At 43.4% G+C, this 26,157-nt stretch overlaps 1 protein-coding gene across 2 annotated transcripts in view; it reads right to left on the reverse strand.

Annotated features, from left to right (window-relative positions):
* The window catches only part of Mthfd1l (methylenetetrahydrofolate dehydrogenase (NADP+ dependent) 1 like), a 188,460-nt gene that overhangs the window by 140,278 nt on the left and 22,025 nt on the right, over positions 1–26,157 (reverse strand). Inside the window, exons 8-11 of one of the 2 annotated variants that reach the window (XM_026399935.2) lie at positions 16,055–16,166; positions 10,190–10,281; positions 8,609–8,706; positions 6,056–6,229 (exon numbers count right to left, since the gene is read on the reverse strand). In XM_026399935.2, coding sequence (XP_026255720.1) covers positions 6,056–6,229; positions 8,609–8,706; positions 10,190–10,281; positions 16,055–16,166 — 476 coding nt within the window. Of the gene's footprint in view, positions 1–6,055; positions 6,230–8,608; positions 8,707–10,189; positions 10,282–16,024; positions 16,167–26,157 lie in introns of both variants that reach the window. The other variant, XM_026399934.2, reaches the window with a different exon arrangement.

Below are 26,157 nucleotides of genomic sequence, written 5' to 3' on the forward strand. Positions count from 1 at the left end.
AGGTGATTTCTACTGATGGAATAGTAAGTGTTCTGCTGTGGTCACTACAGCTTGCAGATTAACTAGCAGATTAAGGCAAGGAATGAGCACAGTCAGTCAGGGAGAAGGAGCAGACAAAGAGAAGGGTATGGACAAGTACATCTGAGAGACCAAAGGAAATCAAGGAGGAGTAAGATGAAAGAAGAACCCCCCCCCATAGGAAGGCCAAAGAAGAGTACATTTAAGACAGAGGGAGTCACAGGCCACTGAGGTTTGAAATCAAGTGAGGACAGAGGAGAGCCAGTGGACTCCATGACAGAGTGACCACTACAAGAGGGGTTGGTGGTGAGCCAGCAAGAAGAAGACACGGTGAAATAACCTTCAACTCCCAAGTCACATCAAAGTGGCATCCCCGTTACCTCTGCCTGTGTCTAACGAGCACATTTTGGAGCGGGGGCCAACAAGGAGACTCAAAGTTACACAAAGGTGCTTATCCATGGAGTCAACTTTCTACTCTTTGAGATCCAACACTCATAATAATAAGAGCAGACGCCCAGAGACATCAAAATCTTAGGAAAGCTTGTAAAGAAGATGTAGTACCTTCTGTAGGGCAGTTTCAAGACCTACTGAGCATTTATTGTTTGCAAAGAAAAAAGCGATTGACTTGAGCAGTGTCCCATGAGTGATTACATTTTCTTTCCCCAGGACAGGCTCACAGAGCTGCAGAGCAGGCCAAGAGCGGCCACGCCCAGCGATGACCTCCTGGGAACTTCAGCCAGCCATCCAAGTCTTAATTAGAAACACAGGACCGCTCAGCTTTTTGCCAACGAATACAATTCAGGAAAATCAGAGAGGAGGAAGTATTTATTGGGAGCAATAAAAGGAGAGCTACAATAAAAAATTTATTTCGCCTCATGCCGGCATGCGATATCAAAATTTGGTTTACTTTTTTCCCCACAGTATCCTTAGCTCGGATTCCAAATTGTCAAGTTGACTTTGAAAAGAACAAACACAAAAACTGTCTCATGTCTTTTTCTGTTTCAGTGAAAGCGTTGTTTATGGAGATGGAAGTGTGATTTTTGTTGATGAACTTCCTCAACCTCTCCAGGCATGCTGGTGGGCTCCCGACCTATGTCCACAACAAAGCATTTCTTATAGGACTTGTCTGCGACTTCTCAGATGGCTTATGATTAGGGATTTGATCTAGTCTGTCTTGCCTAAGGGCCACAAGTGTGCCAAGATAGAGGATTTATTGTCAACTACAGGAAAAAAAAAATCTGCCAAAGTACCCTGTGACAATTTGGATTCATTCTGAAATAGGCTGATCATTTACTCAAAGGTCGAAGAAACTGCTTATATAGAGGCAAGAGGTAAAACTCTGAATCATTCTTAAAATTCAGAATCGAACAAGAGTATTATTGGCATTAGTCACGGCCTAGCAATGAATCCTAAACTATAGGCTCAACAGCAAAAGAGTATATATCATTCATTCCAGGCATCTTTATGATTTGGAAGGTCTTTTAAAAGCCTTTTATTATCTAATAATAAAACTTATAGTCCATTTGGTTGTGTTTCCCATTACATTTGACAGAGGTAAATAGTTCAGAGTTCCTGTGGGTACTGGTTCCTTCTAAATACCTTTGTTCTAGTTTACAATTAATACAAATAAAGGGGAAACTCACAGAAATTCAGTTATCTAAGGTAGAAGGGCAAAATCTTAGAAAACTCAGTAGAGGTTATTTTCACCCTGTACCAGAAAGATGGGGTAAAACATTAAAACCCAAAAAACCTCAAGTCAAGTATTTGGCATGCTGCAGAAAACAAAAGATGAGGTGACATAAATGATATATTAGATTGAATATCACCTTTCTCTAAGGTGATATTCAATCTAATCTCAGAGCAGTCTGGATTTTTTTTTTTTAAGTACTCTGTCCAAGCAATTCAGAGAACTTCTAGATTGTTCTGCATGGAAATCCGTGGAAGCCCAATAGAGACCAAGTGCACATTCAAATGCCCTGCAGCTGCACTCCGAGTCAGGTTCTCAAATGAAATTCCTTTTCATTAGTGTAACTGGGAAAATATGTAAAACTCAAGAGCCCCTAAGATTCAGTTGGCGTATTTCCCTGAACAATTCCCAATACTTTTCATTTTGTCAGGCAAAGCAAATAAAGTGATGTGTAGGTGTAAATTCCATGTGATACACAGCTGATGAAATGCAGATGATTCTGACTGAATGAGAAATCAGAAGGTTTGAAGAATGGCTTTTTAAGGAGAATTATTCTGTTCTGCTTTTGTGTTACCAATAACAGAATTTTTTAAAAAATCCCATTCTTTTATATTTTAACCCACTGTTGATATATTTAAATCATATTTATATATAAATCCATACGTACAATAACAAATGTATTATGAATTAGGTTATTGAAAAATTTCTTAGGTATTTGAACTCCTCTAAAGCATGGGAAAAGATTCATGTTAGACTTCAGAGAGAAAGGCACGACACAGAATGGTATTTATAGCATGGTCTTTGTACAAAAATGGATGCATAGACAAAATTCTGAAAGGAGATTTAAAACCTTTCAGAAAAAAGGAAATAATTCTGCACTTAATGAAGGGGTCATTCCATTTCTGAAGAAGCTGCAACAGTGCATGACATAACTGATAATGTCATTCTGCCCCAACTTTAAAATATTTTTTATTAATTGTAGATGGATACAACTTATTTATTTATTTATTTATTTATTTATTTATTTATTTATTTATATGCAGTGCTGAGGATCAAACTCAGTGCCTCACATGTGCTAGGCAAGTGTTCTGCCATTGAGCCCCAGCCCAGGCCCTTGCTCTAAGTTTGACCTGACCAAAAATAAAAAAGGGAGTTGATTTTTACTTATTTATATGCAGTGCTGAGGATCAAACCCAGTGCCTCACATGTGCTAGGCAAGTGTTCTGCCACTGAGCCCCAGCCCAGGCCCTTGCTCTAAGTTTGACCTGACCAAAAATAAAAAAGGGAGTCGATTTTTACATTAAATTTATTTTCCATTTTTTTTTAGGTTATAAATAAAATATTTCTGTTCTAAGTTGACCTCAATCATACCGCTATCAAGAATTAGGTAGTAAAGGCAGTTTACACATTTAAAAAATATATATCATTTGCTGTGTTTGGGGGGCTGTTTCTAGAATACTATGTGACATACATCTTCTAGAACTCTTCCTATTCACAGTGCTTTTCTCAACGCAGTTGAAAGAAGAGCATTTCATTTGGTTCGTAAAAGGTCTCTGATAATAAAGGGAGCTTTCACCACAATTCAGAAAAAGAACTATTAGGGGCGGGGGCTGGGGCAGGGGTGGGGGCTGGGGCTGGGGTTGGGGCTCAGTGGTAGAGCGCTTGCCTAGCATGTGTGAGGCACTGGGTTCACTTCTCAGCACATATAAATAAATAAAATTTTAAAAAAGAAAAAGAACTATTGATCCTTTTGTGTTTAATCTGTACTTCAGAGAAATCATGCTTAATTTTCATTTCTACTTAAAATCTGGCATGCTGGCCAGTTAGACCCATTCACACTGGCCTAGAGCAATGAGCTTCTGGGACTGGCCTGACATTAGCTGTGGTCCCAGTGGTCATCCTAGCATCCTCTAGTAGATGGATGGAGGCCGGGCCTTGGCAGTTTGACTCCAAATTAGGAACCTGATAACAACATCATCATATCATGGCTTTTGTTTCAGATGTATCAATTCTGTGCTCCTAGCTCAGGGCAGGGCCGTGTCTGGATTTTATTTCCAAAATGGACAAGCCCCAAAAGGAATAAATCACAGTCATTCCACAAGAAAAATTGCTCTATGAGTCTTCCTCAATAAACTGAGAACACAGCCTCCTGAGTTTTCTTTAAATCTTCTGATCTTAAAACTCAATGAAAAAAAACCCAGCAAACTCACCTACTAAGAGATCACCAAAGCCTTGGAAAACGGGAAGTAAATACACGCACAAGAGGCTTTTAAAGATCTCAATGTTCAAGAGAGTGTTTATTCATGGCAACAGAAAAACTTGCATTAAGTGTTACTTCCCCAAAAGTAACAGGGACTAGAGGGACGCTCACACTCGAGAGTCCTGGGGCCAGGTATGCCCTGTCCTTCTTGGCAGGTGAATGACTCCTCTCAGGGACGGGCCCAGAGCCAACGTCTCCCCTCAGGTTCAGTTATGGGACCTTAGGATGGGGTTGTGGGTTGGAGAGTAACTTGGGAGTCCAAGTGCAGGGAGCCTGAAAGCCTGAGAATATTTATCACAGTCAACCAGGATCTGCAGCAGGTTGTGTGGAAAAAAGGCTGTCCATATTGAACATGCACAGACTTCGGGGGATCATTATTCTCTAAATAATGTACAACTACTGCCATAGCGTGAACACTGCATTACATTTAAGTGAGCCAGAGATGATTTAAAATATTAGAGAATGTTTGTAGGTTATAGGCAAAGACTCTGCTGTTCCCTAGAAGGAACTTGAACATTTGAAGATTTGGATGACTAAAGGGGTCCTAGGACAAATCCCCTACAGATACAGGAGAACTGCTGTAACTAAATTCATCTCCAGGGATTTTTCAAAAGGAGATAACTGGACAAATGCACAAATATGCATGGCCAAGGCTGTGATCTTAGCATGCTGACAGTGGACAAAATTTGGAAATAATTTAAATGCCCATCAGTAGAGCAGAAGACTGTGGAACATCCCTACCATATTTTCAAGTCATTGTCCACCTCAATGCCCTTGAAGAATTAGAAACACACTGTACTCTAAACAGTAAGCTACCCCAGTGCTTCTCATGGAGCAAGAGGCACTAAAACGTGCAAAATGGAATCCATGCCATCCCAGGCATTTTTACTCTCCCCCCCATGTATTTAAGAATCTCAGATGTGAGCACTGGAATGTTTATTACGCAGTCCAGTCGAGAAAACAGTCACAGCTCCACGTTTGCTCCTGTGGGACGAGGTACACAGTGCACTGGTGCACAGGAAGCAGCTGGCAGAACAGCACAGGTGGGGCCACTTCAGTTATGGAAGAGTCTATCCACACCACGGAGGGACCCAGCACGGGCAGGCATCTCCTCTGGGGGGTGGAATTTGTGATGTTTTACTTTTTTTTTTTTTTTGGTTTGTTTGTTTGTTTAAATTTTCTGTTTTTCTGCAATATTTCTATAAAGGCACTGTGTTGTTTTTATAACCAGAAAAAGATATAAAGATAAAAGGACTCACGTTGATAATTACATAAATACAAAGTTAACTGAGCGAAGTCCAGTTACAAGAAATGTGTCAGCCTTACAAATGGGTTTTGCACCTCAAGCCTTGGCCTGTATGTCACAGGCAATAGTCAATGCAATGAACTTTCTAGACAATGAAAGAATTCACAGGGTCTCTTGATGTTCCCTCAGTTCACACTAAATAAATTGTTCAAATCTCTTGTTTTCTATTATCTTTTTAGCTAGTGAATGGGTTTCCTCTTTTTAAGGAGAAAAACAGCAAACACTCCTTTTCCCAAACACTATGAATGTCTTTCATCAAATATTCAAAACAAGTGAAAAGAGTCCAATGTTAGGTTTTAAAATTCAAGAAAAAAGAGTAAGTTTTTGTAATATAAATATGAAAAAAGAAACATCAAGAATATTGATAAGAAAATATAAGTTTCACAAGATTATTTGTATCTCCTTCACTAAATATTACTGAGAATACAAAAACCAAAACCAAAACCCCTACCCAGTTCAAAATAAGTTTCAATTCTTATTTTGATTTCTATTATATAAAACAGTCCAGGGAGCGGATCATGGCACAATGTAAGACATGAAAAAATTAAATACTGCGTTAGCAACTTGCTACACCTTTGTATTTTGTGGCAGGGATAATTTGCTCTTCGCTGAAAAAAGAAAAAGAGAAAGAAAAAAAAAATTATCCCATGTCAGTGAAGGAATATCAAGTGCAATGGATAAACTAATGTCAAATCTGAGATAGGGTTCATTAGAGGGGTACGATAAGAAAGGAAGAGAATCTGACAAACATGGCTCCTGAGTGCAGTTTCCAGCACAGTCTTACCCAGCAACCAAGACGTATTTTCCATCTGCTTGATCCCTCAGCCTTTCCAGCAGGGACAAACGTACTTTGGCTTTGCTTTTGCCATAGATCTCAATTTCATCTGCAAGCAATCCTATCTCCTTGGCAAGGACATCCACAGCTTTTGGAGTCTGTCCTCTTGAAATCTCGATATCACTGGAGGGGGGGGGGGGGAAGAAACACAAAAGTCTTCTCAGCTTAGGTGGTCGCCGTGAGAGTGAAAGCCAACCACGCTCCGCGCCAACAAGGAAATCATTGCAAAGGCCTGTGTCCTTTCTCCCGGGCACAGCTGCTAGCAATTAACGTGCAGGAGAAAAAAGCGGTGCACTTTTTAGACGTGACTCTTTAGACTCATGAAGATCCTAGAACTGTGTCCAGGTACAAGGATAACTCCTGTGCCACCGGGAAAGGAGGACTGTAATAGTACAAGGTGTGCAAACACCTTCTGCAAGAAAAAATCCATTAGAGCAAAAAGCTGTATGTGGGACCCTCAAAGAGAAGGGCTCTTGCGTAAAGCTCTCCTTCCTGCTGGCTAGCCAGGCCTGTCTCTTGGCTACTCGAAACTGTGGAAATGCTTTTTTATTTTATCTCTGTCCACACTTTTCCTTTCTCTTTCCTATTTCCAGTCCAAAAAATCATATTTCAAAATATTTTAGCGGTTACATAACTGTCGGTACAAGGACGCAGGGCCCAAAGCTCAATTTCAAACTGAGGAAATTTCAGGAGCTCTGCAGAGTGGCTGCGCACCTGACTTGACTCTTGGATTTTACTGAAAGAGGAGCGCTCTACACCAGCACGGGTGCCCTCCGGAGAGCCTGCTGGGGTTCATGTGCTCGGGCATATCTCGGACTGTCCATCGTCTGACTGAAAGGCACAACTATTCCCTCACAGCCAGGCTAACCCAGAGCCTTGGGCACAGGAGAGCTGATGTCAAGGAACTGCTTAGGATTGCATAAGAGGGGACCACCATTCCGTGACTCACCCTGGAGCCCTTAATGGTGGCACAGCAGTCTCTCTCCAGTGGGCAGTGGACCACCCCCTCCATGGCATTCAGTCCCAAAACCAACCTATATTCTTCTCCAAGGTGGTCTGCTCTTGGCACAGGAGGGAACAGTAGATGTGACTCCGTCCCACCTGCTCCCAGGGGCACCAGAGAAGCCAGGAGAGGGGAGATGCCTCAGGCCTGGTGTGGCTCGGGCTGGGCTTCCTGCCAGGCGAGCCCCTCCCCAGCCCCCTAGTCCTTTTCTAGTTCGCCTTTCTCTCACCTGGACTTTCTGGACTCCCCTTCATTTTGCCTTCCTGGCTATCCCTTCTTTTTTCTGCCTCTCTCCTCTCTCCATTCCCTAAATTCAACAGCCTACTTGTGGAAAGTCCCTGTGGTTTTCTCATCACTAACTAGAGCCACAGTGACATAATTTTGATTTTTTTAAAGTGACTTATAAACTACAGTCTGCCTTTCTTTCCCCAGTGGCTCTAGAAATCAAATTCAGTTAAATGACTAAATGACTTTTTTCCCCTGCCCCAAGTAGAACTGACTTAGAAAAACTTTGGTACACAGTTAGGTGGAATCTGTCTTAATCTTTCTTAGCTCTCTGTAAGTACAATTTATTGATTCACCAATGACTTCAATAACAAGAAAGTTCATGAAACACATTGTATAATTTCAGGGATGATGTTACAAAGAATAACATTCCTCATTGGAATTATGTATTAATGAACACAGAGCAAAACAGAGATGTTTAGTCTATCACCGGCATGAAAAGAGCCGGAGAGTTCCACCAGCCGGGTGGGTATGATCCAGCCATAGTGCTCAGCTGATTGCCAAGGGAACAGAGGCCAATTCTGAAAAGCAACTGGTTAACTGAGATCCTCACTGGAGGCTCTGCTAGTTGACACTCTGTGCATCCCCTCGGTGCTGGGCAGGATCATCTGGGGAATGTGGTGGCATAGATACACCTGGACAGATGCTAAGGACCAATTCACTCTGGTGGGGCAGCAGCGAGGACTCATCTTGAGGCCAGAAGATGCCCATCTCTGGCTCAGATATGATGACATCTAATCATTCTAAATCACATACTGAGATTAAGTCTTGCAGTCTGTATTTCTAAGTTTATACAAAGAGAATATGTAGCTTAGATCTTATTAAATACAACTCTGGCCCTTAAGACCAAGCTGTCCCCGTGCTAGGCATTTCTAGCCCTGAAAAGCATATTTGAAGGACTGCATGACTATATTTTGTCTAATTTAAAAAAACATTGTTTTGTGGACCCCTGGGAAGAGAAAACATAGAACACGTCATTGAGTGTAATGAAATAATCCGGGCTCTGAGAACTGATAGAATATGGTAAATACGTTCACTGTGATTTCATTTTTGAGGATATATGGTAGAGAAAACACTGAAGCGATTTAAGGATAAGAGAAAATTATCTACCATCAAAACCAAAACACCAAGAGTCATGTCCCAGCCAGTGGTGAACAGGAGACCGAGGTCACTCTGGAGGGCTGATGTAGGTGCAAACAGGACTCCAGCGTTACCTTGGAACAGGGGACAACGGCTGCAGCTTCAAGCAGTGGAGCCTCCACCTCCGGTGCTGCTGCTCGCGAAGCCACCTCCTTCCACTGCTGACCATGTTCTTCCGGAGGGAGCGAGAAAACTCACGTTAAAGAGGTAAAGCAACAGGGCACGTGCTTAAACTAGGGAATAGTGTCCAGGGGTGTCACAAACAAACAGGACCATAAAGTCACACCATAATCCAAGAGAACACTAGCAATAATTGTATTCACACGTAATGAGACTGGTAGGTTTTGCTTAAAAAGGGAAAATGTGAGATCTATGCATTGTTAAAATAGATTAGGCATTCACAAAAGACCTCAAGTATTCAGATATAATTATATGGAATGGATTCTTCATCTTGATTAGGAAAACAAATGAGGAAAATGTAAGATTGCATCAACTGATCAGGTTGCATGCTCGGATTCCAAAATGTGCAATGGTATTTCAAATGTCATCCTTATGTAGCTGGTAGAACAATAAAATAAGGAAACTGAGTTGTCAGATAGTGACAGATATGCTTGCGTGGATGTGTGCGGGTGTCAAGTAAAAATAAAATGAATAGAAATGAAATTTGGCTTTAGTTGAAATATAACATACAATCCTAACAGAAACGTAAAAGTTTTAATTGTGCATTACCTTGAAGGTAAAAAAAGACACGAACTAAAATTTGCTTCTGCTTTATTCTCTGCAGGAGTGACTAGCACCTCAGGCTTCTCTATTGCTCCATAGCGCCCCCATCAGCAAGACACCTTTGCTGCAGGCCTGTGTCATAGGAACACTCAGCTCACACAGTGAAGAGCTGGGGAGCCTGGGCATTAGGTCACTTAGACAGTAGTGTGTCTTAATAAGATGTCAACAGACTTTTTCCTATCCTGTCTTTAGGAGAAGCACAGTTCCCTTTCCCTTGACTAGGGAATAGACTTGGTGACTTGCTTCTAACAAACAGGAAAAAGAGGAAGTGTCAGTGTGTGATTTCAGAAACTAGATCAATAAAACACACCATGGCTTCCTCCTTGCTCTCTCCCTTGGACTGTGCATCCTGGGGAAAGTTAGCTGCCCCACTGTGAGCAGCACTATGGGAAGGTACATGTGACAAGGAACGAAGGCTTCCTGCCAATTGCCACTGAAGAATTAAACACCACACGCCAACAACCACATGACTGCTCCATCCTGGAAGCAGATCCTCTAGCCCCAGGCTACAACTGCCTGAGAGATCCCGAGTGGGGGCCACCCACTACTCTGCTCCCCAATCTGTCCCACAGAAATGTGATGATTAATGCTTGTTATTTTAAGTTGCTATATTTTGGGGATAATGTACCATACAGTAATAGATAACTAAAACACAGACCCGGATTTGGGCCCCTGCCCCAAACACATCATGTGTTATAGGCGAGTAACTTAATTTTTATAAGTTTCCATTTCCTCATTTGTCAACTAGGCTTAACACTAGCATATAAAGTGTTTAGCACTGTAACTGGTAAACAAAAAATATCTGAAAAATGTTATCAACTTTTAAACAGAGCTCCACATTCAAAATGCTCAAATATTGGTGCCAACCAAACCTGAATCCGCAGAGCTGCAGCGAGCAGACCCACATCATCTTCTGCAATGAGCCCATTAACATGTACCTCTGGAGAACTACATCTAAGCTTCCCTGTAAAAAATTAAAGGGGGGGAAAAAAAGGCTTTCAGCATATTGTCATTTACAACCAATGTTCCTTATAAAAATCCAGCGCACTGAATAATGGTCTCATTTTGCAACCAAGGAAGTCAGCAGGTCAGGGCGCAGCTGCAGGTGAGTCACCTCTGGCACAGCTTTGAGGATCTTGGTTGGGTTCCAGTGTATTTTACATCAGAGAAATGTCCCCCTAAGCTATTAACTGGGATAAACAGAGGTGTGATTTAACAAAGCACCTGAGACCTTGGGGAATCGTATCTCACACTGAACCAGGGGGAAACATCTAGGCACACAATCTTTTCAAACTACTTGAAGTATCATATTGTGACTTTTCTTTTTTTTTCCCAAATAGAGCATTACTAGAGATATAAATACAGTAGTAACTCAGGACAATTCACAGCCTACATTTGCAACACTTAGTGCAGAGGCAGCGTAGCCTGCAGATCGGGGTTTTCAAAATGGAAAGGCACTGGTAAGAATACTACTTTTCCCTTCTTAGTTATCACTTGCAAAATTTATGAAAACCTAACACACATGCAAAATACTTTAGCCTACATCCTTCCTTAGAGGAAAGAAAGGTTTTTAACAGCAATTTTATGAATTAAGAAACTATTGTCTTCTTTCTTTGGACTACTCTACTCTTAAATTATCCACTTTGCTGACAGTCCGTGCAAGAAAGCACAAAAAAAAAAAAAAAAACACTTAAAAGTACATGTTTTGTGATGTTCTATTGTCAGATGTATTAAGGGTGTTGGAAAATCATGTCCCTCAGGTATTGTTTAAAGATTAGCAGCACTTCAGTTTTATAAATCATTATCTAGGCAAAAACAAAAGTCAGAGAATGAGAGAGATTTGTTTTGTTTTAACCCCTAGAGATCTGATCTTAAGATCTTGTCCATCTATTATGGAAAAGAAATATGCTTTTCTCATTCTTCTGTCTTTAAGTGCTAGAGAAATAAGGCAAAGCTCCATTCCAGGAGTTGGTATCAATTTATAAATGCATGTTCCAAGAACGTAATCACAAATACCCATGTGAGTGAAGAATATTTCACCTACACAGTTACACAGTAAAAAATTCCTCCTATAATTTCAGTCACTTGAATGACATGGAGCTTATTAGCAAATGTGAGAATACACTACTTTGAAAGCTGAATGATTGATTGCTGATATGTCTAAACCATCCCACAAATGATTTCAACAAGCAGGATGAGCTGCGTGAGGAATAGAGCCAACAAATGAGACCAAGCCTCGTCAAGTCTCCAGCCCAAGATGGCGGATGGCACACACCACACTCCTCTCTCCTCCCAGCACAAAGTACATCTGGAGTGACTCAAAGGAAATGCATCCAGAGCAGTAAAAAGGGTGCCACGAATGGACCGGAAGTCAGAAGAAATTTGTGAAAGTAGCAACTATGACCAGATGGATGAGAAACCAGCATAAAGGAAACTGTAACCCCAACATGAATGGAATCCAGTGACTACGACTGTGTAAAACTCTTTCTTCCTCATGGACCCCTGGAAAAGCTCAAAGCTCAGAGTCAACATGTGTCAGAAGAGGATGGACACAGGGGACATCTTCAGGACACCAGAGGAAGCTGACTTGGCTTCCAAACAGCACTGCCTCTGATTTTCATGCACAGTAGACAAAGGTCTGCTACTTGCTAAGTTAATGGTTGACTTATTAAAAAACCAGGTAATTAAAAATAACGATGACTTAGAAGTACCATATTGCTTTATTTTCCTTTTCTACATTCAAATAAAATTAGTTTATACTAATTTGACCCTTTTGTGAAAAAAATGTAAAACGGTTATCTGAAGGTGATGGGATCAAAAGTTATTTTTATTTTCTTCTGTGTCCTAATCTGTATTTTGCCAATTTCCTATCACAAACATTGCCTTTGTAGAAGGAATCGATGCGCTCATAAAACTGAATTCAAAATTCTAAATCCAATGAATTAGAAGCAATTAAGAGTCGTAACTCGGGAGTCGGGAATACATTCTCAGTGAACTTAAAGGCTAAAAAGACTTTAGAAAGGAAATCATTATTTTAGCCCCCTGCCTGTGTGAAGACGGGACTCTACCTGGAAGCTGTCCACAGTCTGGGCCTGAGAGGCACCGGGGGACCAGAGTGCCACAGGGGTCCCTTCTCAAGTCATGGACGGGTCTCTCCACTTCCCATTAAATGCTGTCCTTTAACTCATGGTTCCCCAGGAAAAGTCAATGAAATCACTTTGAAGGACAGCCTTTCATTTACAACATTTTCATGATAACCAAACTTTCTGCAATAGGAACGTGTAAGGCTCACTGCTATGCTGTCCCTAGAAGTCAGAACAGTCCCTTCCCTGATGTGACCACCCTAGGAAGTCTGGCAGAATAGAAGAAGTACAGGAAGCCGAGGGAAATCTTTGGTCTTCCTGTCCCCTCTGCTCTACGACAGGAGCTCGGCTCTGGCCAGGACACCCTTCTTACTGCAAAAGTGCTCTATGGACACAAAGATCAAATGCAAAACATTTTTTTCCTATTTAGGACGGCAAGTTATTCTGAAATACGTATGCAAAGTTTTAAAATCAGGAAGAACTGGAAAGTAGACATGAATACAGATAAAACTTTTTAGAAAAACACTATTGATTGGTTTTTCTGTTAAATATATTGATGTTGTAAAATAAAAAGGGAACATGCAATAAATAAAATCAGTACAAGTCATTCAGAATAATTCTGTGACAGTGCCCTCAAGGGTTGCCCTCCTGGCTCATACCACTTGAATCCCACTACTGAACGGCAGTATGTTACACTTTTTAAAAACTATGTGTTCTAAGAAATGAAAAAAGGAACATAATTAAAATTTGAGTGTCAACATATATAGGCAAGCCTTTTGGAATGACTGAAACCAAATTGAGAAGGAACTGACACAGGGCTGCATATTCTAAACGATGTACTCCCTTTAAGAGAGGAAAAAATTAAATATATTTTATTTAGAACTAATTAACATTCGACATGGAAATTGGCAATAGATGGAAGGGGTAGATCCAAAATACCTAGGATTTCTAGAAAAAATAAAGGAAAGCAGGTAACACATACAACGGATTTTAGAATCAAATTTCAAAAGTTATAAGAAAATATCCTTATTTTATTCCAAATGCATTAGGATCATGACTAAATTATAAGCATGCTAATTCCTAAAACTTCTTACATATTCAGAATCTCACTGGACTTCTTTGGGCATGATTTTTCAAAGAGAACCATATATATTGCTGCACCCAAATCTGAAAGCTGTTTTATATTGGAGAGCAGGCAGGAGTGAGGTGGCAGAGGGGAACAGAGGAAGTAGACGGATGTTTATTGGCAGCTAATATGAAAGAAGAACTGTACAATTGAGGTATCAACTCATCTCATTTATTTCTCCCAACTGCCTTGATTCCATTTCATCCACAAGGACATTGAAAAACAGAGAACTCAAGTGATTTCCTCAAAGTCACACAGTTATAACTGTAATGTAATTCAGTTTTAAAAACAAAAAACAACAACAAAAAAACCAACGCTATGTGTGTGTGGCGGGGGGATTGAACTCAGGGTCTTCAGCATGCCAGGCAAGTATTTTACTACTGAGCTACAACCCTAGAATTTTTTATTATTATTATTTTTAAATGCTTATTTTTTACTTATAGGCAGCCACAATGTCTTTATTTTACTTTATGTGGTGCTGAGGATCGAACCCAGTGCCTCACATATGCTAGGCAAGCACTCTACCTCTGAGCCACAATCCCAGCCTTTATTATTATTTTTAAAGACAAATCTTGCTTAGTCACCTGGGCTGGCCTCAAACTCGCCATCCTCCAGCCTCAGCCCTGCAAGAAGCTGGGATTATAGGGTGTCACCATGCCCAGGCACCAATGCTGTTTGCTTTAAGTCTGGAAGCCCTAACTCCAAAATCCATGCTCTTTCCCCTCTCTCTCTTCTCTCACACAAAGGAAGGCCCAAGGCCCCTCAGTATCCTATAGTCCATTACTATGAGCCGTGGGATGCAACCCATGGTCCTTCCCTGATGTCACACTAAAAACAGCTAGGTTAGCTTAAAATGAGGCTGTAAAGCACTCTGAACCACCGGGCTGCTGTTTTGACTTTGTTCTCTAGGCCTGAGACATAACCAGCTTCCCTGTTCTGAAAGGTCCATCAGTCATAAGGCCTCGTCGTACTGGAAATACCAAATGGTCTTGCTTAGGGTGGGCTCTCCTCTTTAACAAGCAAGCCGTTCCGAGATCACACTACATTTCTTCCATTTAAAATAATTTTCAGTAATAAAAGATGTAATTAGTCTTTTAGCTAGAAAACAGATCACTGACATTTCCCTGTTTTAAAATCTACACATTCAGCTCGTGCGACAGTGGAATGAACAGACCCAACGCGGGGTGTAATTGTTTTCTGAGCACTACTTCTGGGACATCAGCCATCAGGAAAATCTCTCCAAGGATTAGATATTCAATAACATGCCTTTGCAGAATTACCTCGCCATAAATCACCGGGTCCCGTCTATTTTCACACAGGGGAAGAAGAGGAGGAGGGACCCCGTACCATTAGGACGAGATGAAAATCTCATCACGAAACACTGCTTGCACTCAGCCACAAGGGTATTAAAAGTTCTTCTGGTCTTAAGTTTAAACGAAAACACTTCTCCTTTTAATAAAGTTTCAAAGAGCCTACTCATTGTTTAGAGTGGCAAGAGTATGACAAGAGGAGAAGGAGACTTGCTAATAACTTACTCCTAGGTTCAATTTTCATAGTAATCCAAGTCACTAAGGTGAAACTAACTCTGAAGAAATGCAGTGCTGTGATGGACGGCACTTGGAACCTGTCCACCTGTATAATCAGCGTGGGACTTTTCACCTTGTCTCCACAGCTGCCCCGTCAGCCCTGTGTTGAAGTGGGGACAAGTTCAGGGAAACCTCTCTGAAATGTCTAACTTAAAAACTACAACCAGACTCTAATGAGGAGTCCATGTTTACTCACTCATTCAAAGGCCAACATTGACTGAGAGCTTACTATGTGTCAGGTACCATTTTAGGCCCTGGGCATTAAAAAAAAAAATCAACAAGAAAACTCCACATAAAATTTAAAATTCACAGACCAGTTAAAATTTAAAGTTAACTACTATGAAATCATTAAATCGCAATAGAAGGCTTTGGTCTTTTACGCTTCTGAACATCCCCCGCCCCCCCCATTGTGATATTGAAACCTACTGTTTTTAGGAACACCTTTTTCAAAAATAAGAGTTCTAAAAAGAAATGTTATTAAAAGTAAGGCAGTTTCATTAAATAAAACATATGCCACTTTCATATAATAGAATTTAAAGGAATCCTAAAAGAATAGTAGAAAAATAGATCTATAGTAGAAAAGTCGATCTAAAAATCTATGAAAGTAGATTCACCCATCTCCAGTCAAAACTGTGTCCAAATTACTCCAAATATAAATTCTAATAAAATAATAGCACCTCAAAAACATACCCTTTTGGAGGGGAGGGATTGAACTCAGGGGCCCTGACCTACATCCCCAGCCCTTTTTATTTCTTCTCCCTCCCTTCCTTCTTTCTTTCTGAGACAGGGTCTTGCTGAAGATGGTCTTGAACTTGCATCTTCTGCCTCAGCCTCCCAAGTAGCTGGGATTCAGGTGAGTGCCACCATGCTCCTCTGCAAGACCAAGTCCCCCCACACTCCTTCTGTCCTCACCAGGGTCCCCACCAACGCTGGGACCTTCACCTGACAGGAAGTCGTGGAAGCAGTTGAGAACAGTGGTTCCTGGCTGGATCCAAGACAGTGGAATCTCTTCTGGCTTGGGTGAGCCCAAGACCACAATGTCAGCCTCTTGAAGCTAAAAGGAAAAAGAGAAATGTTTTAATCATGGCACAAAGACATGACGAACCGCTGGTGTCAGCTGAATCGCTGAATGTAACAGACAACAGTCACAGATCCAGAGTTCTGTTCCAAACCGCAGACGTGGAATCCCTCGAGTAACTCCTTTCGAGCATGTTAGTGCGAACCGAACCAGCCCAGTGCATCCTACAAAGGAGAGGAAACGGAACTGCAAGGATGTCTTCATGGTGGGCACATGGCCATCCATGCTGTGAGCATTATCGTCTGACCACAATATCAAGCCAAAGGATGGACCTTTACTGATGGCCACAGGAAAGAGAAAGAAGGGTGGACGAGAGTGGCATCCTGGCTCTGCCTCAGGAGGAAAACAGGGGCTGTGATGGTGAAGTCCGACCAGCACAGAGCTCGCCTGGACAGTGGCAGCATCAAGATGTGTCCCTAATAGACTTCTACTATGTCCACCAGAAAGACCCTCAGGAGCCAGAGAAAATCCCACTTTCCTTGAGGCCCGAATTCACCTCTCATCTAACTACTTTTTTTTTTTTTGTCTGAAAAAGAGGAAAAAATGCAAGCACTACTACAAAACGCCTCTAGCACATCCATCCTGCATTTTGAAAACTGGCACTGCAGGAACACACCTGGCAGGAGGCTGCCTCTAGAACAGGCTAACAGGCTACTCCTGATGTTACAAGAACTGCTGGTCCAGGAACCACAGAGTAACGGATAATTCCAAACGGGTCCACACATAGAGGGAAAGGTGAATAAAGAATATCAGCTAAACTTGCACAGGTCAGCTGGGTGCCCTATGTACCATCTCACTGAGTTCCCCACGTATGTGAGGTTGGCTTTACTTCCTATGTTCATTTAGTGGGCAAGGAAACAGAGGCTCACGGAGCTGACATGCCCAGGGGTCTGTGCCGTGTCTCTTGGAGATACTCTATAAGGGAGACGGGGAAAGCTGCCTGCCTTCTACTCTCCAGTGCTGATGGCTTTTCCATGGATGTCACTGCCGTGCAACTGACTAGAGTCTCTGGAATGAGGCATTTAGAGGACCAGAAGACAAAACCCTAAAATGTGCCCACCACCGCTACCACTACCCAACCACCCAACCACCCAGCACAGATGCACTCTCAGCTGGGTTAGATGGTCCCTGAAGGTCTAGGGAAACAAACTAGCTCCTCTGCTGAGAATTCTGAACACTGGGCCAGAGAAGGCATTGAGTGATGTCTTTTTCCTTTGTGGTCCTAAGGATTGAGCCCAGGGCCTCACATATGCTAGTTAAGCACTCTGTCACTGAGCTACATCCCCAGCTGTAAATGATGTCTTACAGGAATCTTGGAACAAGAGATGGTAAGGAGGGGATAGAGATGCCCAAGTCCTACCTGATTTATGAACAAAGAATCCAAGATCAAGGCTAGTTTCACATTCCCTTGAGGAGCAGGAGAACAATTTATATGTGTGTCTTTTCATAAGGCCAATAGAGCCAATGTTTTTGGTTGGTGCATTATAATTATATATAATAGTGGGTAAAGTCTACTTTTAGAAGGTAACAGCTGGAAAATATGCAGTCAGTTTGCTCATACAAATAGAGAAAATCACGATTACTTTTCAGCATGTTAGGTTATTAAAGCCCCAGAAGCAAAAGAACACACTGAAATGGTGTTGTTCTGAATCTAGAGATTAATCACCATCAAAAGAAAGGAGAAAATCTTTTCAAAACATTCACCTAAATAACCATTTTTTTTCTATGCTACCGGGTCATAACATGGCCAAACTCCACTACGTTTGCAGCTAATCTCCCCAGGAATCTGCTCCATTCAAGTTGCACACCATCTCTACAGATAGATGTGAAAAGCACCTAGACTTTTAGGTGATGTTATATTTAGGGGGTGAAAAAGTTCTGGTGGGAGAGGATTTTAAACATCTGTTTTCAAAAGTGTATTTCTTCACTGTCAAGTTCAACCCCAGTAATCCTCAAAAGAAATGAGGATGTTTAAAGCTTGCTGCAGATCAGCAGATGAGAAACTCCACTTTGCTAGATTGTTCTGCACCAGAGCAGCAAAACCAGAACATGTTAAGGCCTCTATAAAAAGGAGGTGCATAGAAAGAATGCTGAAATGTTCACGTTGGAAAATGCCAAGGACCGCAGGTTCACATGAGTCCCCTAAGAACACTTAGGTTTTGACACATGGTGTCTTAGATACAACCTGTTCTTTTCATTACCTATAAATCTCAGGAATCTCACTCCAGCCTCTTCACTCCGTACCTACACACAACTCCAAAGTGGGCTGTGCTAATAAGCAACTGGGGGACAGTTGATCCCCACAGAGAAAAGATAAAGAATCCCCTCCCTTAGCAATGATCACATCGTAGATGCTAATTCTTTCTGGAAAGGAAGAGTGCTAGCTAGATGCTTCCATCAATAAATAATGCACCGAGGAAGAGGGAAGATTTTAATGAGCTCAAATTCAAGGAGAATTATCTTCTCGCTGGCTGTTCCTGCTTTCCTCTTCCCACATGGGAAAGGCCTTGGCCAAAGCCTGGCTAGAAACTTAACCTCATAACAAAATATTGCTTTCTCTGCCGAGACTGGAGTAGGGTAGCTTAAAGTGAACCACCTACTCCCCAGGCAGAGGCCCAAATGTTAAAACAATACTGAGACACAGATATGCAGACACTGGTGGGGAGGGTGGAGGGTGGAGTGATTAGATAATGTGCAAACTATTCTTCTTCAGGCCAATGACTTTCAGGAGGAACAAGCATCAGAGTAGGAAGGGAGTGGAGTGAGGAACAAAGATGTGATTTGAGAAGTTTTATGAATTACCCATTTTTTAAATTTACTTAAAAAAGATTTTAGCTAGAACTAGTACTACCCTCTTGGCCAGAAGACAGACCTTATCTTCTGCTATCAGGAGATAAAGGGCACATGTGGGCATCTCAGGTATGAGATGTGTATATACATCAAAAGTTGGAACAGGTTAAAAAAAAAAGTTGAAATTTTTTTGTTGTTGTTGTTGTTTTGAAGAATGGTAGTTTCTATTACCTGGGACACTGTGATTTCTATATCCTTCAACCGCTGCCAACACTGAATTTCTACTTACTTTGCCTCACACAATGCAGGCAGTAAGCTTGATGAGTATTTAACATCTGGGCAGATATTGGGATTCTTGGTCAGCCCCTGTGTTGGCCAACCAGCTGTCGCACTCTAGGCAAGGGACACGCCCGCCACACCCACGTGGTCCCACGATTCAGGTTTCACTGTCTACACACAGGCTTACGGGAACCTGGATAAGTGGCTCTGGGCATCACATTATGTTCCAGGGCAGATTCTGCACAAGGCCTTGTACCAGGACAGAAAGTGTGCAAAAACCCTGTGTCCCAGGGGGCTCCTTGAGGATCTCATGACCAAGTCCTAAAAGTAATTTAAAAATGTCTTCTTTTCCAAAATGTCAGTTTCCTATATAAAATGTCAGAATTTCCAGATTCACAAAAGCTTTCTTTCTTTTCTTTTTGGTACTGAGGACTGAACTCAGGGGCACTCGGCCACTGAGCCACATCCCGAGCTCTATTTTGTATTTTATTTAGAGACAGGATCTCACTGAATTGCTGCCCCTGGCTCACCAAAGCCTTAATAACAGTGGGGGTCAGGCTGGGCTAGCTGCCTGGCTGCCCTCACACAGTCAGGGGTTTCCGGAAGGCTTCTCGGGAGGCTGGACTGAGATTGGGACAGAGGGAGTAACAGGAAAGGCAGGAAGAGAGACCTCTGGGGGAAGGCTGGCAGGGAGCTGGTGACAGGTCTGGACTCAGAATGTTGGTGTGTGGGGTGCAGGTCTGTCCGCAGCAACCCACAGACAGAAGTTCAGACCAGAAGGTTGGATGAGACTCCCCTGGGGGAGTGTGAGAATGGGAAGGACATGGAGTACATGGCCCAGAGGCCTGGGGGACCGTGGGAAGGGGGCTTCCGCACAGGCTAAGGGAAAGGGGAGTGGTCAACACATTCACAGGACGCCCAGGGGTCAAGTAGGATAAAAACAGAAGACACGGGTGGCACTTAGGAACCCATTCACAACTTCCCCAGAGCCACCGAGCCTGGCCCATCTTTTCCCCTGGACAGCACGTTGCCCACACATAGAGGTTCCACTCGGGCAGAGCTTTCCACAAGCAGATTCCCTCCCTGCTTGTTCACAATTGTCTGAACTTAGGACGTCAAATATTTAATTTGAAATCTACCAAACACCTACCATGCGATGACTGCTCTATCTATGAATCCATACCCACGTTTTCCTGAAATACCAGGCATACTACAAATCAGGAATGTGCAAAGAACTGTGTAACTACTCCACGACGAGAGGTCGAGCCGCTCCGATGTGCTCCTTCAGATGCTGTCACTCTGGCAAGACGAGACCTGACAACTGCCGCATGCAGAAGGCCGTTCCTCTCGCTTCGTGCCACCCATGAGCTCATCCTGGGAGGACCTTTTTTCCTTTCAGGAATTGAGGGTGTTTCTGTTTTCCACTCTTGTTAGTGATCAGTAAAACAGATTATTGGCTTTTAAATAAAAGACTTCTTGTAGGGTTATTTCATGAATCAGAATGGACAACTGGGAGTTGTGATTCCAGCATATATCCACCGGATCTTCCCCCTCAGGGACAATAAGTGAGCCTCCGTTTTCCTCAATGTTCCTCTGTTTGGCTCTTACTTCATCATTCAACTGCCCAATGTGTGAGAAGAGCGTATCGGAGACACTCAGTGGTGTCCAAAATCGCTAGGAAAGACAGTGACTCTTTCTTCAAGTGAGCTTGATGCTTCCAAAAGTTATGACAGATGATACAGGACAATGCAACCTCACATCTAGTCAGGGATTCGCTCTGACCGATTCACCAAAAACAATTCCCTTCCTCACACTCTAGGAAAAAAAGTTTAAAAGTAGGGCAGAGAGAGAGAGAGTGTGTGCAGGCAGCGATCCTCCTTCGCACGACAGACTCAGAACCCTGGAGAAGAAAAAGGAGGAAATGCTCCAGTTACAGTTCCCAGAGCAACAATGAGCAAGCTGAGCCTGGCAGGGGAGCGACAGGCCCTGGCTGCACATCTGTGCCGCTAGCCACACACTGTACCCCACACACTGGGTTCACATTCACGCAGCTTTGCTTTTCCCAGTGCTTAAGCTTTCAACGCTCAACTCCACATCGCACGTCTACAGATCTGCTGTCCGCATCCCTCTTCCTTGGAGAGCTCTCAGGGCCTCGGTTGCTCCCCTGAGAAGAGAGGAATCCAGGTGCAATAGGAAGGACGGTCCAGGTGGAGTCACACCACCTGGATTCAAGTTCAGACTCTGCTTCTTATCAGTGATGATAAAGGCCCAGGCTCTGTGGCAAGCAAGATATCCATTTTTCAGGGTTGTAACAGAAATAACAGAAATCTCTGCACAAATAGGAGGTGCTTTTTTTTATTATAGATTATGTGTAAGACCTTCCCATTAAAAGATTCTAATTCTATATCCTCAAAAAGCACTCACGTGACACCAGGAGTGAAAACCAGTAAAGGAAAGTACACAGTAGATGATATGCAAATGGCCCAAGGTGATTTTTTTTTTTTCCTTTTGGTCCCAGGGATTGAACCCAGGGGTATTTTACGACTGAGCCACATCCCTAGTCCTTTTTTGTATTTCATTTAGAAACAGGATCTTGCTGAGTTTATTAGGGCGTCACAAAATTGCTGAGGCTGGCTTTGAGCTCGTGATCCTCCTGCCTCAGCCTCTCAAACCGCTGGGATTACAGACGTGTGCCACGGCACCCAGCCTGAAAGTGATCTTACCAGCCTGTTCTCTGCAGAACACAGGCCTGGAGCCCCTCAGCTGGGACCATGACAGCTCTCTTTTGTGAAATGTACATCTTGCTTCCCCATCTGGTCCCTGATGACCACCGGATGTATCTGCAGTTGGCCACAGCTGACTGCAAAGTAACATGGACTGCCTGAAGGCTGACCCTGGTCCCACAGTTCAGAGGAGAGTTCAGGCTCCATACAAGGTTTCCAACAGAGAAACAGGACACGACATCAGATCCCACTGCACTGTTTGTCACGCTGGCTCCACCACCCAGGGACCCCAGCACCATGCCTCATGCCGTCTAGGAGAACACATGCCAATCCAATCAACCTTCCAACACCCACCACGTCACCCCGTCAGACTGAAATTAGAGCTGTAAGAAATAGGAAGGGCCTCTGGGGAGGAAGAAATGCAGGGAAAAGTGGAGATAGAGGGTGTTTTCATTACTTTTCTGCTCACATATTTAATAAGAACAATAGTACATTTCTCCTAGTTTTCAGTTTATCAGCTTAAATTCTGAACCACGTAAGACGAATAAAACTATCAGTTTCCATGGTTCCACTTGAATCTCCCATGGTCATTAGTTTCACCACGTTTTCTCACAAATGCTTTTCTCAACACTGCTAAATATAAGGGCTGATAGTCTGGCTATTAAAAAAGCACTCACCAGCTGTGTCTCTGGTGTTGATAAGTAAATACAGTGACCAGGCTTCTTGAAGGGAAGTCAAAACAATGGGAACTGACATACAAATATCCAGAAAGAAAGCTCAGGGGCCCATGTCACTCCTGTCCACTGAACTACACACTCTGAGACACCTGGGTGTTGGCTCAGCACAGCTGAGAAAGTCCCGTTGAAGCTGACCTGAGGATCCACACACCTGACCAGGTGCCCTCTTAGCACACACCATCCCTTCTGAAGAGGGAGCTTGCAGGCCTGGTGACAAGTCCTAAGTCCCAGGGAGGAGACAACATTCAGTCTCCTTCATGCTCTTATGACTATGTCTCTGGGATGATAAACAGTTGGCATGAAACTCCGATGTTGGTGTTTGAGCTGGGAGGTATCTTTGGTTTTAAAATTTAGAGACTTTATGTGAGGATCTGCCATAAGAGCTGATGTGCTCAGTGGTTTAAAACCCATAAGCTGTATCACCACCTGCATCCTTTTTAATTATATGATCTGTGGAAAATCCCTCCTCGGTGCCTGTTTCTTCATCTGTAATATGGGGACAATGACAGTTTTGCCTAACAGGGCAGGTATGTCAAATCACAGAGATAACATGAGTAAGACAGTGCCTGGCCTGCAGAATCCATTCTCTTAACTAATGTTAGCCATCATCATTGCCGAATGGTACCGTCCCCAGTGTAGCCTCTCCTATAAAAAGAAGTGTCCTGTAGGTAACTCACTAATCCAAGTCCATGTCAAAAGCTAAGGGCTCCCCACCCTCATGCCCATCCTAGCACAAATACATTTGGAATTTTCCAGTGCACCTTTTAAAGGCTTTTGGGAGCCATGCTGGGTGTTAAATTTAAACTGGAGAGAGCTCTGTGACAATGTAACCTTGCTCAAACAAAAAACCAGACACTTTGATGTTTCAAATGTGCAAGACCCATATTTTTCCTTTTGCTGTGAGCATTGGTTTTGAGGGTCTCTGTGCTCAAGAGGAGAAACGAGATCTTCTGAGAAAAACAAGAACAGTTCTCTCGTTTTTAGGTTCTTTCTTCTGCTCACAGCTGGGATTCACCTGATTTGTCCCAGCTGCGGGCCGTTGTGGTCTCCTCCTCCAGCTGTGCTCTGAGCAGGGATTCAGCAGAGACTCTCAAGGGAGCAAGCCCTGTGGTGCCTGCCGACCTCTCGCTGCCAAGGAGTGGGTACCACTCCACCTCGGGAACACTGGGGGCAGAACATCCTCTCTCTTCAGATGGGTTTTGGTGTAACATAAAATCTTCAGGGCAAGGAAGAGGGCGAAATTGCCGGTGGGTGACTCTGTCACGGCGCTGGGAAGCTGAGCCTGAGGGCCTGCATTTGTGTACAGGAAGTGAAGGAAGCAGGGGGATTCCTCAGCCCTACCCCAAAACAGGAGCCCCAGGGCTATGGCTTAGGCTCAGCTGATGCTCCACAGCAGTCGGTGAATCTGGACCCAAACCCAGACCTTCCTCCCCTCCCCACCCCAGGACACCCATGGAACTGCAGGAGGCGTCTCAAAGCTTGGAAGGGACGCACAGGAACAAAGCAGGAACTTATTCTCCATTTTCAACGACCAACTCCAAGGAGCACAAGTTATAAAGCTACCAACACAGAAGGCTATTCTGTTCCTATAGAACTCAGAAGGCAAATCTCAGCTCTGTCTGCTCCGCCTCCTTGATTTTAGGCATCAATCAGTAATCGGCAAGAGCCCATTTTCCTGTCACTTCAATGAAATACCCATGATTCATAACTTTATAAAGAAAAAAAGTTTCAGCCGGGTGCGGTGGTGCATGCCCACAACCCCAGCAACTCAGGAGGCTGAGGGGAGAGGATCGTAGGTTTGAGGTCAGCCTGCATAACTTATTGAGACCCTGTCTCAAAATAAAAAATAAAAAGGTCTGAGGATGTAGTTCAATAGTGAGTGCCCCTGGGTTCAATCCCCAGTACTGGAAAAAAGTAGGAGAGAGTTAATTTGGCTTTTGGTTTTGGAGGTTCAAGAGCTTGATGCTGGTTTCTGCTCAGCTCTGGAGAAGGCCTTGTAGCCGATGCAGTCATAGTGGTAGGAGCACAAGTGATCACATGGTGAGACAAAGTCAGAACAGGGAGGGGCCTACTGACCTCCCAACTAGGAGCCACCCCTTAAAGGTCCTATCACCCCTTTTTTTTGCGGGGGGGGGGTGTAGCAGGGACTGAACTCAGGGGCACTCAACCACTGAACCCCATCCCCAGCCCTATTTTGTATTTAGAGAAGGATCTCACTGAGTGGCTTAGTGCCTCGCTTTTGCTGAGGTTGGCTTTGAACTCACGATCCTCCTGCCTCAACCCCCTGAGCCGCTGGGATTATAGGCATGTGTCACTGTACCCAGTAAGGTCCCATCACCTTTTAGCAATGCCACACTGGAAACCAAGCTTCTAATGAACGCTTAGGGAACACATTCAAGCCACATCCAAACCATAGCAGTAGCCATAAAATACCTTTAGATTTAAGTAGGCAGATAGAGAAAAGTTCCATTTTTATTTCACCAACTCTATGTAATTGTTTTTCCAAATATTAAGACCTAAACATATGAACTGGTCAATCAGAGATCCCCCCAGACAGATTCTGAAGTGGAGCGACTCCTAGTTTCTATCATAAGAATCACAGGAAGGATGTGGTCTACGGCTTTGAGGAAAAGGGCTCTTTGCTAACTACCTAAAGACTGGCCATAGCTGGGCATGCGCTCTGCTCAGTCCTTCCTCTCTCTGGGACATGGTCTCTTAGGATTCCTTCTCACTGGGATGAACTCACTGCTAAGAGACGTAGGCCTCCCCTCCCATCCCCCATCACGCACTGGAGGCAGGCCGACCAGGCTTCCCATAAAGGCCAAGAGCCCACACTATTCTATTCACTATCTACTTAACAGTGGGATTGACAAGCCTAATTGTTTAATTCCATCTCACAACAGCCTATGAGACAGGCAGTGCTGTGTTCCCCGTCCCACCACCGTCCCACCCACGAGAAAACAGGCCCAGGGGGCAGGTGAGCAACAGCTGAGGCCCAAACCCAGCGCCGTCTGTCTCCAAAATTAGGGCTCTGATGTTTGAGGACACAAGTCCATGTATTTGACTGTCTACCTTGGAGAGCAGTTCTTGCTGGGTATAGCGCCTGTCTGATAATTTACAGTCATCCTACACCTGTAAGACTACCTGTATTTTGGGAGGGGGCAGACAGAGCTCTTGGTACTGTAGTCCCGTCCTGCTGCCTGAATCCCTCACACGTGCAACTGTGAAGAGCCCCAGCCAGATGTCCAACAGGGGGCCCAATTCTGGGTCAGGGACAAATACAGTCATACTCTGCAGGACGACATTTTTTTTTTTCTCGTGGTGCTGGGGATTGAACCCAGGGCCTTGTGCATGTGAAGCAAGCACTCTACCAACTGAGCTGTATCCCCAGTCCTGCATAACGACTTTTTAGTCAATGATAGGCCACACACACACAAC

This window comes from Urocitellus parryii, chromosome 8, assembly GCF_045843805.1.
Source record: "Urocitellus parryii isolate mUroPar1 chromosome 8, mUroPar1.hap1, whole genome shotgun sequence".
Lineage (NCBI taxonomy): Eukaryota > Metazoa > Chordata > Mammalia > Rodentia > Sciuridae > Urocitellus > Urocitellus parryii.